At 35.9% G+C, this 17,114-nt stretch overlaps 1 protein-coding gene and 1 pseudogene across 10 annotated transcripts; one reads left to right on the top strand and one right to left on the bottom strand.

Annotated features, from left to right (window-relative positions):
- Positions 1 to 1,863: 1,863 nt before the first annotated feature.
- Positions 1,864 to 15,865, top strand: LOC120068807 (uncharacterized). Of its 9 annotated transcripts, none has more exons than XR_016530296.1 (7): positions 1,881 to 2,014; positions 2,162 to 2,231; positions 2,475 to 2,609; positions 2,737 to 2,799; positions 3,706 to 3,790; positions 14,323 to 14,378; positions 15,044 to 15,865. XR_016530296.1 is itself a non-coding variant. In XM_090314951.1 (6 exons), the coding sequence occupies exons 1-5, from the start codon at positions 2,007 to 2,009 to the stop codon at positions 3,787 to 3,789; spliced, it is 360 nt and encodes a 119-aa protein (XP_090171077.1). In that variant the 5' UTR covers positions 1,864 to 2,006; the 3' UTR covers position 3,790; positions 7,076 to 7,356. The 9 variants fall into 9 exon arrangements, 3 of the variants coding, with proteins under 3 accessions (XP_090171077.1, XP_090171078.1, XP_090171079.1); XR_016530297.1 differs by lacking the exons at positions 14,323 to 14,378; positions 15,044 to 15,865 and adding exons at positions 4,581 to 4,634; positions 7,076 to 7,288; XM_090314951.1 differs by lacking the exons at positions 14,323 to 14,378; positions 15,044 to 15,865 and adding an exon at positions 7,076 to 7,356 and having other exon boundaries at positions 1,864 to 2,014.
- LOC120068929 (GDSL esterase/lipase At1g54790-like) lies at positions 14,767 to 16,883 on the bottom strand (annotated as a pseudogene). Its single transcript, XR_016530295.1, has 4 exons — positions 16,517 to 16,883; positions 16,260 to 16,429; positions 15,308 to 15,547; positions 14,767 to 15,214 (listed from the first exon to the last, which is right to left on the bottom strand). The product of XR_016530295.1 is annotated as a GDSL esterase/lipase At1g54790-like (transcript).
- Positions 16,884 to 17,114: the final 231 nt, after the last annotated feature.

The following is a 17,114-nucleotide window of genomic DNA, read 5'->3' as shown; positions in this document are numbered from 1 at the left end:
CAAACACAAACAATTTAACTCCCAGATAATTTAACTCTCCAGATAATTATTACCAACTCAACTCAACTCAACTCTCTACTTTTATTATATACCAAACACACCTTAAATGTTGAGACTTCCTTTCATGGTTGTGTTTGGAAAGATATGGTTTTGAAAAAAAAAAGTGTGGTTTTATTATTACTTTTTTCCATATGTAGCTTTTTGTATTTTCATGTTTCTAAAAGAGAATTGTCAGAATTTTGCAGGGGTGTAATAGACTTTTGAGCTTGAATTTTTTATGTAATATTCAAACACATTAGGTTATTAATAAAAAAAAAATGATGCATCTCAGAAATCCTTGTAATTGGGTCTATTTAATTAGGCTATAAGAGACTATAAGTGTAGAAAAAAAAGTCATACATATTCAGGGATGACAACAGAGAAAGGTGGAGCTAGAGATGCACTTCTATCTTCATGTCCATAGGGATTCCTCGTCCCTGTCCCATTACTCGTTTTGGGAGTTGGAGTTGGGATCAAGGAATCCCTATTTGAGTATTCGAGTCTTCCTAGGAAATTTTTTTTACTTTTTATTTTAATATTTTTATTATTTAGAATTAATTAAAATTTAATATTTATATTGAAACTGTAAATATTATAGGTAAAAAGTTAGTATTATTTTATATATATATATATATATATATATATTTATTTAAATAAATAATTAAAAAATATTTTAGATCATTTTATTATAAATTTAATAGAAAAATAAATTTATTATATTAAAAAATTATTTATTATATTAGAAAATTAAAGTTAAAAAATTAACTACAGTTTACATTATAACTAAAGCTATTGTTTGAGTAGTATATATATATATAATTAATTAATTAATTAAAATGTTTTAGTATTTTTTTGTTACTTTTATATATATATATAAATAAATAATTAAAAAAATCTAGAGCAAGGGTGAGGAACCTCTCTCCGTCTGACCCGAATATTTGATTTAAATCTTCGATTTAACCTCATATCCGATTAAATCAGGAATCTCCTAGTCCGATTGGATCGAGGTAGGAAAATTTTAGGGTCTGTTTGATTGGCAATCCAAATTTTGTTTTATGTTATCATATTTATTGAATTCAGTGAATATGTGTTTGATAGACAACTCGAATTCTGTTTTTTAAAACCGTTTTTCAGATTTTGCGATCCAAATAGTGTAAATTCTGAAAACAACATTTTTATGTCTTCATTGTGTCCAAATTTGAAATGCATAATTATTTTAAATAATGTTAAAAAATTAGAAATATAGTATATGTCATGTTATAAACTCAATTCAATTTTTTAAAAATTAAAATATTTATTATGTAATGCATTATAAATTAGGTTAAATTCCAAATTTAGTCCTTTGATTAGAATAAAGTTAAAAAGTTAGTCCATATAATTTTAAATTTTAGATTTTAGTTCCAATGATTTGATAGAATTTCACTGGTAGTCTTTATGGTTTGATAAACCCTTTTAAATAATCTCTACTACATAGACTATTCATGAAGCTTTTATCAAATCATAGGGGATAAATTCAAATTAATATAAGACCTAAATTTTAACTTTTTCTAAATCATAGGAACACAAATTTCAATTTATCATATAAATTATATATTATTAAAAAATAATAATTTTACATAAAATATGTTCATAAATAAATTAATATTAATTTATTATTAACTAATATTCGATGGATAACTATAGCTAATTTGTTATTATTTAAAATTAGAATTAAATTTAACATGATCTCTATTTTCATTTAATCCAATGTTTTTCGAATTCCCATTTTCAGATTCTCGGCTTCGGGTTTTGTTTGGATATTGGGCCCATCATTTCTCTACTGACACCCGACGAGCTTGTGCTCAAAACAGTCTGTACAATACGACTATCAACCATGGTGGAGGAACTTGGCATCGACGTTTCTGTTCCTCCTAGCCTCCATTTTCTCTCTGCTTTCCCTCGCGGAGTCAGCTGATTCCTTAATTTCCATGGCCAGGTATTACTTCACTTAACTTCGGCTGAAGAATGCTCTCTCATACTACCGCGCTTTCTATTACTGGAAATGGATGACCCATTTCTTCTCGTTTCGTTTATCTGGGTTTTTCCAATCGAGATGGATAATGTTTGTTTTTGTCTCTTTTAGGGAATTGGGTTGCGGGTTGGTGACCGAGACAGTGCAGAAATTCATTTGGGATCATTTCATTACCAAAGCTGTAGAGATTCTAAACCATTTCACTTCCATTTCATTGTTTTCACTGTTTTCATTGGATTCAATTTGAAGTCTCCACTAACTTTTCCCTTCGGATTTAAATTTTTGTTGGTTCCTAAGAATATGGAGAGTAACAGAATGTAGATGTTCTTTTGCATTTGTTGAATTGGATTCTATTGCTTTCTGCTATTGCAATGAAATTTGGTATTTGAGTTTACCGATTTCTCTGTTTCCTAGTTTTTTTCAGCAAGAAATGAACCATTTTCATGTACCGTATCTGAAGAAATTTCTGAAGAAACTAATATCTGAAGTTGAGTCAAGTCAAGTTGAAGTGTTGGACGAGTTTTATGAATTATTTTCTCATTACTTGGTTTCATTGAAGGTAAGGAAACACTTTACATTTATTCATTTGCACATGACATGAGAATCCCTTGGCTATTTTTCTTCTTTCTTCTTCTTGTTTTTTTTTTTTTTTTTGCTCTTGAATGGTAAGAATTCTTGTTTGATAGGATGAGAATCTGGGGAAAGAAACTGCAAGAATCTCCAAATTATTTATTTTCTTTTTCCAGATGGTAAGTAATGTCTTCATTTTTGAATTGTCCCGCGACCGAAGTAGTTGATAATTTGGTTTTGTATCCATGCTTACAAATATTGCATTAAATTGGTTCTTTAAGTTTATTTTTGTTGCCAAAAGTTGAGGAAATTTGTCGTCCCATTACAACGCTCTCTCTCAATATGCTTGAAGGTGATACAGGGAATGCTTCACACTCACAAGTTTGTTTAATTTATCTTATTTTCATCATGTGTTAGCATAACAATTTGTGGAGGATTTTGATCTTTAGAATTTCTCGTTATTATGCATCTGGTTTACATTTTTCCCTTCAAGCGTTGTGTGTGCTACATACATTGATATACTTGGAACATTGTTTTACCATCTGGATTATAGCTTATAGTTGGAACAGCTAAATATAACAAATTTCATGCATATCTTCCCTGTTAGGGCTGATATCCAGATTCCAATCTTTAGTGTTCCAGCCTTCCAGGGTATTCCCCTTTTTTTGATAGCTGACGAGGCATTCATTCTTTCATTCTCTTAATGAAAGAACAGTAATTTGTTTATTGATCATTGTATGACATGTATGTCTAGTTAATCCTACAATCAAATTACGAATTCAACTTTGATTGAAGTATTTTGATATACACCATTGACTAACTTTATCAAAATACGGTACCTTGGGATTTGAATACGAAGTCTAAATATAGGCCTATTGCTTCATTTCCCAAAAGAAGAAAAGATTGGTCTAAATGTAAGTCAAAGGCTTTTCACATATATTGATTAAAAAGTACCTGCAAAATCTTTTATGCTTTCAATTAATTCAATGTTTACAACTAACTCTATGGCAATTATTTAACTGTTATATTAAGTCGAGATCATCTTGCAAAGTTGTTTCAAGTCCGTAGTTCTTTGTGTGGTATAGGTGTTCAATCTGGCCTTCAAGTCTATATCTTTCAGTATTGATACTCTCGTTTCCAGATATTTTCTCGACAAGAGTATGCTTTGAGGTAAAGTAATTCATTTATTCTGCCTTAAACCTAGTCCAAAACTTCCTTACTTTCTGCCATCTGAACCATGGATATTAGATGCCTTGAATCTTGATGGCCGGTCATTATACTCTAATACTTTTTCTTGTTCCCTTTTGACGATTTAAGTCCTTTTCATCTTTTTCTATTTAATTTTTTTATTTATAAAAAAAGAAATAAGAGACACAAGTATCATTTATATCCTTTTGTGTTTAAAATGGCTATTCTGTGGAACCACAGATTTCTTCAACCTTACCAGTTAATTCAAATCTGCAGTAGATATTCAGCTTACAATTTTATTTAGTCTGAAGTGTTGGAAGTGTGTAATGGACACTCACAAATAAATAACCAACAAACGATTATTTGAGAGGAAACAAAAACACTTTTAATTGAAAGACTCTTCAAACTTGTTCACACTTTTGATTGATCTCTTTTTGTGTGTTCTTCTCTACACACTTGGATACATCAACAATGTCAATATCAATCCTATTTATAGGATTGTCATGGGTAAATTTAAATACATAACTCACATCCTAATTAAATATACATAGAACAATTAAAATCTTACACTTAATTTATGAGAAAATCTACTAAATTAACTCTTACATTAACATACTTAATCAACTCTCTTCTTTTGATTTTTTCAACTCTCATAAATTAATTCATCTATAACCTCTCATAAATTAATATGCTTAATTATCTACATGGATCGCAGTTGCATCATCTTGCAATATTCCAACTGTCTTAAGCAAATTCCTTAACCAAATTGCAGGATAAGAGGCTGTAGCAACATATTCTGCCTCACAAGTAGATAATGTCACAATAGGTTGCTTCTTAAAACTCTAAGTAAATGCAGTATTACCAACAAAGAACACATATCCACTTGTACTTTTTCGGTCATTAACATCTCCAGTCCAGTCACTATCACAATAACCTTCAAGCTTGAATTCTTTAGATGGAGAATAAAATAATCCATAATCAAACGTACCTTTGAGGTAACAAAGAATTCTCTTTGCCACTTTCAAATGAGTAATTGTAGGAGATTCCATAAATCGATTTACCAATTCAACGTTGAAAAGAATATCTGGTCGTGTGGAAGTCAAATAACTCAAACTTTCAATTAAGCTTTTGAAATATGAAGGATCAACATCTTCTTCTTCATATTTGGACAGTTTTATCCCAACTTCAATTGGAGTTGTGACAGGATTAGAATTGATCATCTTGAACTTCTCTAGAATTTTTCTAGCATATCGTTCTTGAGAGATAAAAGTACCTTCCTCTGACTACTTCACCTTAATGCCAAGATAATATGACATCAATCCAATATTTGTCATTTCAAATTCTTGGGTCATTGCCTTCTTGAGATCTTCAAACATACTTGCACAATTTCCAATAAAAATTAAGTCGTCCACATACAGATAAACCAACAAAATGTCTCCACGATCATTAGTCTTAATATATAGAGAATGTTCATAGGACATCTCAAATATCCATTGTCAAGAAAATATTTGTTGATTCTACTATTCCACATTCTAGGAGCTTGTTTACATCCATTTGAAAGATCTTCCAATTACTTTGAGCAACAATTGCAATTAATAACCTTATGGTTTCCAGGCAAGCAACGGGAGCAAATACTTCATCGTAGTCCATACCTTTTCTTTAAAAGTAGCCTTTTGCAACTAAACTTGTCTTATGCCTCTCTACTTCTCCCTTTTCATTTCTTTTGCCTTGAATACCTATTTGACACCGATTGCTTTCTTTCCACTTAGAAGAATAGAAAGTTCCCATGTATCATTCTTCTTTATGGCCTTTATCTCTTCATCCATAGTCTTCCACCTTTCATCTTGCAAAGCTTCTTTAAAATTCAAAGGCTCACCGTCACCAAATAGACAAAAAGGAGTAAGATTATTAATCTTTGACTTAACTTTTTAGTCTCATCATATATATCTCGTAAACTTCTTATGCCACGAGGTCCTTCACTTGAACTTGTAGATGATGAAGGTGTGCTTTGTTGTGGAATGATTGGCGACACTGGTGGTGTTGATGGAGAAGCAATGTCACTAGACTCATCATCATCATTAGGGAAAAGAAAAAACTTATAGTCTTTTGGTTCATCATTCCAATTCCATGTTGCTTCCTCATCAAACACAACTTCTCTATTTACCACTGTCTTCTCTATAGTAGGATTATAAAGCTTGTAACCTTTTGAGCTTGCATCATAGCCAACAAAAATATGCTTCTCACTTTTATCATTGAGCTTCCTACGCTTTTGATTAGGTATATGTGCATAAGCAATACTTCCAAATACTCTCAAATGAGCAATGAATGGTGTTCTTCCTATCCATGCTTGTTGAGGCGTTTTGTTCCACAAGCTTCTAGTAGGAGAACGATTGGACAAGTATACAACGCATTCAACAGCTTGTGTCCAAAATTCTTTTGGCATCTTCTTACTTTTCAGCATGCTTCGAGCTATATTGAGTATCATTCTATTCTTCGTCTCAACAACACCAATGAGGAGTCCATGAAACTATCATAGGCCGACGAATTCCATTTTATGTGCAAAAATCTTTGAATTCATTTGAAGTGAATTCTCCTCCCCTGTCTGATCTCAAGACTTTTAGGTAATAATCACTTTCTTTTTCGACAAGAGCTTTAAATCTCTTGAACATGCCAAATACTTCTGATTTCTCCTTAACAAAATAAACCCAAGCTTTTTCGACTGAAATCATCAATAAATAATAAGAAATAATTATTCTTACCAAAAGAGTTTGGTTTAATTGGTCCACAAAGATCAGTGTGAACTAACTCTAGCGGTCTCCTTGCTCTTGAAGAAGATTCTTGTGGAAAACTCTTCCTTGATTGTTTGCCATAATGACAACCTTCACAAGATTGATCTGGATGTTTGACATATGCCAGTCTTTTCACCATGTTCTTCCATGCTAATAGTCTCAAGCCATCAAAGTTCAAATGCCCAAGCCTCACGTGCCAAATCCAAAATGGATCTTTCAAACATGACTTCAAACATTTAGCAATATCAGTTTGAATGTTTAATAAAAACATTCTATTCTTTGTCATTTGCACTTTAGCAATCATATTATCACGCTTATCCCTTATCGAAAGATTATAATTTTTCATAAAAAATATTATAGCCTTTCTCTAAGAGTTGTCACAAACTCAAAATATTGTTCTTCACATAATAAACATTAGAGATAAACTCATGTTTCCCATTCTTCAAGTTGATCAAAATCTTCCATTTTCCTTTGACAGGAATTTTTGTGGCATCACCAAATATGATATTACTACCAACAGATTCATCAAGTTCAACAAACATTGACTTACATCCACACACGTGATTGCTTGCACCGCTATCAAGATACCATGCATTATTTTCACATGTTTATTTACCTTTGCATACTAGAAACAAAGATGACTCACCGCTTTCTTCATCTTTCTCAGTATAATTTGCATTTTCTTCTACTTTATTCTTGCGTTCCAAGGAATAATGGCCAAATTTATGACAGTTATAACATTCAACCTGTCTTTTATCATATCTTTTTTCATTATTTGATCTTTCTTCATTTGACCTCGAATAATTTTGTCTTCCACGACCTCTTAATGAATTAGAGTTTGAATTACTCTCATCAAATTTTCTTTGACCATAACTTTCTCGACCTTGACCTCGACCTCTGAAATCACCACGTCCACAGTTGTTACCACGTCTTCGACCTCGATTGCCTTTTTCTTGGTTATCTTTTTTATCTCTCAACTGCAACTTTGACTGGAAAAGTTGCTCAGTTGTTTGTTTGTTGAGAAGCTTCTCTTTATGGGCTGGTAAGGAACCCATAAGTTGATTAATGAACATTGTACTCAAATCCTTTGATTCTTCAATAGCTACAACGATGAGATTGAATTTTTCATCAAATGAGCGAAGTATCTTTTCTACCACTTGCTCATCATCTATTGTCACACCACTAGCAATCTTGAAGTATAATTTGAAATCGATTCAGATTCCTTCATATGTAGTGATTCATAATCACCTCTCAGTTTTTTTAGGCAAACCTTCTGATAGACCCCCCATATTTAAAAGGTATGAAAGAAAGGGCAAAAGGAAGAATAGAGAGAGGGGCTCAAATGTAAATGGGGAAAAGAATCAAATTAGTTAGAGGGGACCACCAAATCTATAACAAATCGGTTAGTAGTGGGGAAGTTTGTTAGTAGGGAGGGGGAAAAACAAATTAGTATAAAAGATAGGAATATAGAGGAGGAGAGACATCTTTTGATCTTGTAAAAGCCTAAGGCTGTATTGAGGGGGAGGACTCGACCTTCCTTGGCTATTTTGGGGCCAAAACAGTGGATAAATAATTGAGGTTCTATCATTTGGTATCAGAGCCATCCGATTCGTGGGAAAAGGGTATGGTGAAGAAGATGGAGGCAAGATTAACAGCTGTGGAAGAACAACTTACCTTGCTTCAAGTTGGAATGGAGAACAGAATGGATCAAAGGTTCGGAGAAATGCAGCAGATCATGGAGAGCTTGTTGACAGCGAAAATCGAAGCACTAGGAGAGTCAATGGAGCAGAAGATGATACGAGCACTGGAGGTTTGGTCGAAGAAATCAGAAACAACCAAGGAGATGGGGTCGGATTCATCAGAAAGAACAGTGACTGATAAAGGAAAGCAGCCGGCAAGTGAGGAAAAAGGAGAAAGAAGGGAGGTGCCCTTGTTGATATGCGATTGAGAAAGCTGGAAATACCAATATTCAAAGGAGAACCAGGCAAGGATCCAATGGGATGGTTCCATAGAGTCGAGAGGTATTTTATTCTGAATAGGTTATCAGAGAAGGACAAAATCGAGGCTACAATCTTGTGTTTAGAAGGAGAAGCTTTGAAGTGGCACCAATGGGAGGAAGAAAGGACTGCGACGGATACATGGGCCAAATTTAAGGAACAACTATTGCTACGGTTCTTACCAGTCAAGGAAGAGGACCGGAGGGCTCTGTTTCTCACCTTGAAGCAGGACGGTAGTGTGCGAGCTTACCGGCAGCGATTTGAGCAACTTTCAGGACCATTGAAAGACCTATCTGATGAAACATTAGAAAGCAAGTTCGTTAGTGGGCTGAAGGAAGACATCCAAGTCGAAATGAGAATGTTTAAGTTGATTGGAGTGAAAGAGAAGATGAGAATGACCCAAATAATAGAAGACACAGAGGAGGCCCGAAGAAAGAAGTGGGGCAACCTGAATCTAGCAAAATCAACAAGCGTATCCTCGAGCTCGGGAGCTAATGCGGTCACGGGTCAAACCAGCCCCAACCCGAATCAGAACATGCACGCAGCTGCTCGGACGATCTCTCTCAACCCGAACCGGCTTTCTAGTATGTCTTCAAACTCTGTAACCTTAAAGGATGTCAACGGAAAACCGTTCACGACCGGAGCTTTCAAGCGCTTATCCGACAGAGAGATGCAAAGCCGAAGAGACAAAAGACTTTGTTACCGTTGTGAGGAAAAATATACGCCAGGGCATCGATGCAAAAAGAAAGAGTTGAGCATTTTGCTTTACCATGACGAGGAAAAGGGGGATGATGATACGGAAGCAGTGAATGAAGTAGAGGAGGCCGAGATGCCCATGACAACTACCTTAGAATCGATGGTGATGGAAGAGAATGAACAAGAAGCAAAGCTATCCTTAAACTCTTTCGCCGGGATCGACTCACCTCGAACGATCAAAGTTAGGGGAGCCATAGGAGATAAGGATGTGATTGTCCTCATTGACAGTGGTGCTTCACACAATTTCATTGACAACAAGTTAGTATCAGCCCTGAAACTACCACAGACGCCAATAACGAGTTATGGAATAATGTTAGGAACAGGGGTATCAGTGAAGACAACTGGCATTTGCAAGGGAGTAATTCTTAACCTTCCAAACTTAACTATCATCAATGACTTTTTTCCTTTGCATCTGGGTAGTGCTGATGTAGTGTTAGGAGTGCAATGGCTTATGACCTTAGGACGTGTTGAATGTGACTAGGGAACGTCCGAGATGGAATTCCAAGTAGGTGATTGGAGAGTACACTTGCAAGGTGACCGTAGCTTGATGAAGTCACAGATTTCACTGAAGACAATGATGAAGTTGGTAAAAGGAGAGGGCCAAGGTATCCTTCTCGAGCTAAACTCCCTCGTGATCTCTGAAAAAAGTAGAGAAATAAGGTCAATAACTGAGTTGCAACCGGAAATACAAGACATTTTAGAGAGGCACCAAGCCGTTTTCGGTCCAGTAGAAGGGTTGCCACCTATGAGACACCATGAACACCACATTCAACTCAAACCAGGGGCGGGGCCAGTGAAAGTGAGGCCGTATGGGTACCCACAATTCCAGAAAGACGAAATTGAGAAGCTGGTAGAAGAGATGCTTACTGCTGGGATCATTCAGCCTAGTGTGAGTCCTTCAAGCCCAGTGTTATTAGTGAAAAAGAAGGATGGTAGCTGGCGGTTTTGTGTCGATTATAGGGCTTTGAATCAAGTGACAGTGCCAGATAACTTCCCTATTCCAATGGTTGAAGAACTCCTTGATGAGTTGGCTGGTGCACGGGTATTCTCGAAGATTGATTTGAAGTCAGGGTATCATCAGATCCGAGTGGCTCCCTCAGACATACACAAGACCACATTTCGAACTCATGAAGGCCACTACGAGTTCTTAGTCATGCCATTCGGTCTGAGAAACGCTTCATCCACCTTTCAATCGGTAATGAACGACCTCTTGCACCCCTACTTAAGAAAATTTGTGTTAGTATTCTTCAATGGTATCTTAATCTACAGCTCTTCTTTATGTGATCACGTGCATCATTTATCCGTGGTATTGCAAGCTTTGGAAGACAACCAATTCGTGGCCAATCTTAAGAAGTGTACGTTTGGGGCAAGACAAATAGACTATCTGGGGCATATCATTTCAGAAGAAGGTGTAGCAGCAGACCCTTCAAAGGTGGAAGCTATGCTCCAATGGCCAACACCTACAACCGTCAAGCAAATAAGGGGATTCCTTGGGCTAACAGGCTATTATCGCAAGTTTGTACCTCAATATGGTTCGTTAGCCTTCCCTCTAACACAGCAGCTCAAGAAGGATATATTGGAGTGGAATGAAAATACTCAGGCAGCCTTCGAAGCCTTGAAGCAACACATGACCCAACTACCCACCATCAAGCTTCCTGATTTCAATCAAACTTTCGTAATTGAAACAGATGCTTCTGGGGTAGGAGTGGGGGCAGTCCTGATGCAAGAAGGAAGACCAGTGGCTTATAACAGCAAGGCACTCCCACCCACACATTGACCCAAGGCTGCCTATGAAAGGGAACTAATGGCCAGTCATGGCTGTGCAAAAGTGGCACCCCTATCTCTTGGGAAGGAAGTTTATTGTAAGAACAGATCAGAAAAGCCTCAAATTCTTGTTGGAACAGCGAATCATAGCAGGAGATTACCAGAAATGGGTTGCAAAACTGATAGGATATGAGTTCGAGATTGAGTATAAGAAAGGGAGGGAAAATTTGGCAGCAGATGCTTTGTCTAGAGTACCTACTTTGTTGGAATTGTCTATGATCAATGTACTACATGCCCTGAATCAGGAGATATTCACGAGTTAAGTTTAGCAAGATCAAGAACTAAGGGCAATAAGGGACAACATTTGGACAGAGCTACCACACCCTAGGGATATACACTGCAAGGGGAACTTCTATTGTATAAGCAACGCATTGTACTTCCACCTCAATCACTTACCATTCCGTTACTCCTATAAGAGTTTCACAACAATCCAATTGGGGGACACAATGGGGTAGTGAAGATGTACCAACAGCTAAAAAAAGGATTTTTCTGGACAGGGATGAAGGTAAGGGTAAGGGCTTTTATAGGGGACTGTTCTATCTGCCAACATGCCAAGTATTTGGCCTTAGCCCTTGCTGGGCTGCTCCAACCTCTGCCAATACCCGAGCTCACGTGGCAAGATATCAGCATGGACTTTGTGGAGGGACTGCCGAAATCAGAAGGTTACAACTCAGTCTTGGTAGTGGTCGACAGGCTGTCCAAATATGCACATTTCATTGCCCTTCGCCACCCTTATACAGCAGCAACAGTGGCTACTTTATTTATCAAGGAGGTCATACGTTTTCATGGAGTATCTAGGAGCATCATTTCTGATAGAGATAAGGTGTTTACTGGCCTATTTTGGGAAGAATTGTTTAAATTGATGGGAACACAACTCAAGAGAAGCTCATCCTATCACCCACAAACAGATGGGCAAACAGAAGTTATCAACAGAGGCCTAGTGGCTTACCTAAGGTGCTTTACTATGGAGACCCCTTCACAATGGCACAAATGGCTGGCATGGGCTGAATATAATTACAACACATCCTACCACACAGCCATCAAATGTACCTCTTATGAGGTATTGTATGGTAGACCAACACCTACTATCGTCTGTTACACACAAGGGAATGCCACAGTAGGAGAAGTTGATGTCCTACTTAAAAACAGGGACGAGATGCTCAAACAACTGAAGAAAACACTAGAAGCAACACAACAAAGAATGAAGGCCCTAGCAGACTCAAAAAGAAGAGAGGTAAACTTTGAAGTATCTGATTGGGTTTACATCAAGCTCAAGCCCTATCGCCAAGGATCATTGCTGGTGCACAAGCACCCAAAACTAGCACCACGTTACATTGGACCCTTTCAGGTAATTCAAAAGATCGGACCTGTGGCATATAAGCTTGATCTACCCCACAATGTCTCCATACATCCATTGATACATACTTCACAACTAAGAAGGGAAGAAGGGACCATATTGCCACAATTTTCCTCACCAATAGTAGGGTCCTTGGGGAAACAACCAAAACCATTGGCAGTTTTGGGAGTTAGGAAGATTGGTTCAACAATATCTTCACCAAATGACTTCGAAGTGCTTATACAATGGGAAGACCTACCAGTAGAAGATGCAACTTAGGAGGGGGGAGCTCAATTGGCTGAACAGTTCCCTGATTTTCACCTTGAGGACAAGGTGGTGCTTTGGGGGGAGGGTAATGATAGACCCCCCATATTTAAAAGGTATAAAAGAAAGGGCAAAAGGAAGAATAGAGAGAGGGGCTCAAATGTAAATGGGGAAAAGAATCAAATTAGTTAGAGGGGACCACAAATCTATAACAAATCGGTTAGTAGTGGGAAAGTTTGTTAGTAGGGAGGGGGAAAAACAAATTAGTATAAAAGATAGGAGTAAAGAGGAGGAGAGACATCTTTTGATCTTGTAAAAGCTTAAGGCTGTATTGAGGGGGAGGACTCGACCTTCCTTGGCTATTTTGGGGCCAAAATAGTGGATAAGTAATTGAGGTTCTATCACCTTCTTGACTCGATCTACTCATTTGTATGTATTCTCCAAAATTTGTCATGCCTGATGGGCAGTAGTTGCTCTAGAAATCTTCTCAAAATTTGGATCATTGATGGCTTGATGAATGACATGAGAGTCTTTTGGTCTTTCTTTCTTGTATTTTGCAAAGCTTCTCGTTGAGCTTGATTTAAAGTCGCATCACTTTCTGGTTCTTCATAACCATTATCGACAATGTCTCATACATCTTGTGAACCAAGTAGAGCTTTCATACGAATACACCAACTGCTATAATTTTCTTTCATAAGTCGAGGCACTTGGAAGGGAACCAAATTGTTATTTGCCCTTTGCAAAACAATTATTGTTTTTCAAATTCAAGCTTTCATAAGTCGAGGCACTTTGTTGGAAACGTGTGATGGACACTCACAAATAAATAACCAACAAACGATTATTTGAGAGGAAACAAAAACACTTTTAATTGAAAGACTCTTCAAACTTGGTTCACACTTTTGATTGAACTCTCTTTGTGTGTTATTCTCTACACACTTGGATATATCAACAATGTCAATGTCAATTCTATTTATAGAATTGTCATGGATAAATTTAAATACATAACTCACACTCTAATTAAATATACATGGATTAATTAAAATTCCACACTTAATTTATGTGAAACTCTACTAAATTAACACTTTCATTGACATATTTAATTAATTCTCATCTTTTAATTTTTTCAACTATCATAAATTAATTCATCTATAATCTCTTATGAATTAATATGCTTAATTAACCCACATCCTTAAATTCATCTGTAACTTATCTAGTTAAATAAAACATGTTTAACTTTCAACCTGAAATTAATGAAATTTGGGATTAGGAAACTGGAATTTCTGTAATCTTTGTTTAGATTATACAACATAATATACTATAGAAACTTGGGTTTGTGTAACTTGTGGTTCTTGAGTTTATGATTTGTTAAATTTAGTATGAATATAAAATATGATTTTCATAATTTGGAATATGTAGCCAATATGGTTAATATATTCAGATTCTAATCTAAGTAAACCCATACACCGAACACGAGTTCAACTTTTTTAACTTAGGTTACACAAACCTAACCTTTGATCCGAACACCCCAGAAGTTTTACTTGAAAACAGGATGGTTTCGGTGTGGGATTGGTTGGAATTGCCTTGCTCTCGTCAAAGCATCAAAGGTATGTTATCGGAAAATTTGGATTGATTAGTACAATATCTCATATAGTTCCGAGTATGTGTGTATTACATGTTAATGTGAGCATAATTTAAAGCTATATATGACAGACAATGACCAAAATGACTATTCATTTAACGTTCATGGGTTAAATTACGCATTTGAAAGTTTAAATATCAAAATGAAACAAATTTAAGAATTCAAAGTCTACATGTTGAAAATTCCATATTAAAATGGAACAAACTTGAAAGTTCAGAAACAAAATGATATTCATATTGTTTCACAATCCATTGAAGAAGTGGAGAGCAAAGTTATACTCTGTTTAAAACACTTATAATTTTGATATATTTATACCCATATGTGCTGTGTTTGCAATCAAGAATCAGGAGCCATAAAATGAATTGAGACCATGAATTATTTGATTTCATGTCTAAACATAATTCCATTGTTCATAGCCACCTCACAGTCACTGAATCAACCCATGGTCAGATCTTAGTTTCAAATCACAAATGAATGCTTACATTTAGAAACATATAAATCAGATATCAATTGTGTATTGAATGTAAGACAACTAGAACTTGAGCTTGAGAAGGAAAGGCATTTTGTTTGAGAAAGGTGGATCAGAATATTTCCCAGTGAGTATTTGTGATGACACATACTGATTTGCAGCTTCAGTGTAATGCATTCCATCCCAGTTGATGTACTTCGAGCTATCATTGCGTCCTTTCGCCGTGATCAATGTTCCGTTCAAAGTCTTCGTTTGTCCACAGAGGATTTGACTGTTGTAGTTATGAGGTGGTCCTCCATAGCCACAGCAAGCCATTATAGGTTGTTCAAACCCTGCCATACATAAAATGCAGCAAGTCATTAGATTTGACAGAATTGACAAAAAATGAGGCTAAATCTACACAAAAGAACAGCAAGATGGCTGACCCAGCCGTGTATAGTTGGTGATAAGATTCGATTTTATCGAGTAGGTATCGATGAATGTAACATTGCCATCAGTATATTGGCTCTGCAGTTTTTTACAGAGAGCATGAAGATGTAGATTGAAGAGCTTGGCTGCTTGGTTGTGTGAACTGACGCATCCAAATTCATCAAGCTCTGATGGGTCAGTTCCAAATTCAGCAACTTGTGTATCCAAAAATTCCTAGCCCCTTGGTCATACAATTTCTGAAAAATAGGCAAAGGGAATTGTTATGGAATCGATAAACAAAGAAAACAGAAAATATAAACAATAAAGAATCGAAACACAAGTTTATGTGGTTCATTAACATGGTGTTAGCTATGTCCACACACAGAAGGAGAACAATTTATTATTAAAGAGAAAATATTAGATTACAGATTCAAAAGTCATATGCTTGGTTATTCGAAGTGTTAGACAATAGATTTAGAGTATTCCAACAGGAATAATAATCATGTAATGACCATAAATGTAACATTTTACTGCTATAAAGTCTTATCATATGACATAGAAATGAACTTGAACTCTCTCCTTGTTCTATTTTCCCACATTTTACTTGGGACAATACTTAAGCTTCAGTCTAATAGGTCGGATTTTTTATTATATATGTTATATATATGTTAGTGTCTGACCCTGCTTATGTTCTCGACTAATATAATGGAACAACCACAAACTTTTAGCTAACCTGAGGCAGGTTAAGAATTGGTGGCTTAATATTTCTACCAAGGACGATTATTTATAACTAAAACCAACATCAAGAACCAAGTAGAAGATAACCTCCAAAACACTCAAAACCAAGCTATAAAAGTGTCCAAATTCATACGGATACCTAAATCCAACACAAAATCAAGTAGGTAAGAACACATGTAAACTAAATTACCATTGGCAAAGATAACTTAGAGAAAACCCATCGAGTCTAACCTGAACTCCACTCTCAAACTCATCTAAAATGGTAGGTATTGAGGCGATAATTTGGTCAAGTGTTTTGGAGTAAAATGCAACAGCAAGGTCATTCTCACCAATATCAAACATGTAAAGCCCCTTTTGGAAGTAATCTTCAGCTGGTAGGTACTCATAAAGTTTCAAACCATCTAAAGAAAGCAACAGAAAAGATCAGAAAGAATTGTATGTTCTCTCCCGGATTTCAATCTTCATGTTCAACAAGATTACCAAAATACCTTTTCCTTCTCGAAGCTCAAGAACTCTAGCTTTGAAATGAAGAAACTGAGTCACCTGAACCCCAATTGAAAAAGGGCTAACAGAGGTAGCAGTTGCTGGAAGAACAGTCGAGCCTGCTGCTGATAGTTGCATCCTTTTCGAAAATTTGGCACGCCAAGGGAATCAAGATACAGATTCAAATAAGGCATATCCATGGCATCCACTGCAGGAAACAAGATCGCAAAGAACATTGGATGGTTCATACGATTACAAAAAGAGCACAAGAATCTGTATTGAAAAAGAGAGAAAACAGGGGAAAACTTGAAAGGGACAGAAAAGTATGATAAAAAAAATTTGTGTGAAAGAAGAACAATTTTTAAAAACTAAATTGTTACAAAAACAGAGTCTAAATATTTGTAAATAATTACTAAACGACATCTAAGTTCTTGAGATCTAAGTTTGATATCTATTTGATTCTTAAGTTTAAAAAATGACACCTTAATCCCAACATGTCAACAACCCTAAAGTGCAACTCAATGAGCTTACAATGCAGCCAAAGCTTCCAATAACATAGATACAGAAAACAAAAGCAACTTTTGGAGATTGTCCGTCACTTTT

This window comes from Benincasa hispida, chromosome 6 (genome assembly GCF_027475165.1).
Source record: "Benincasa hispida cultivar pf3 chromosome 6, pf3_genome.v1.1, whole genome shotgun sequence".
Lineage (NCBI taxonomy): Eukaryota > Viridiplantae > Streptophyta > Magnoliopsida > Cucurbitales > Cucurbitaceae > Benincasa > Benincasa hispida.
The sequence above is the reverse complement of the archived record's forward strand: the minus strand, read 5'-3'. Positions and strand labels throughout refer to the sequence as shown.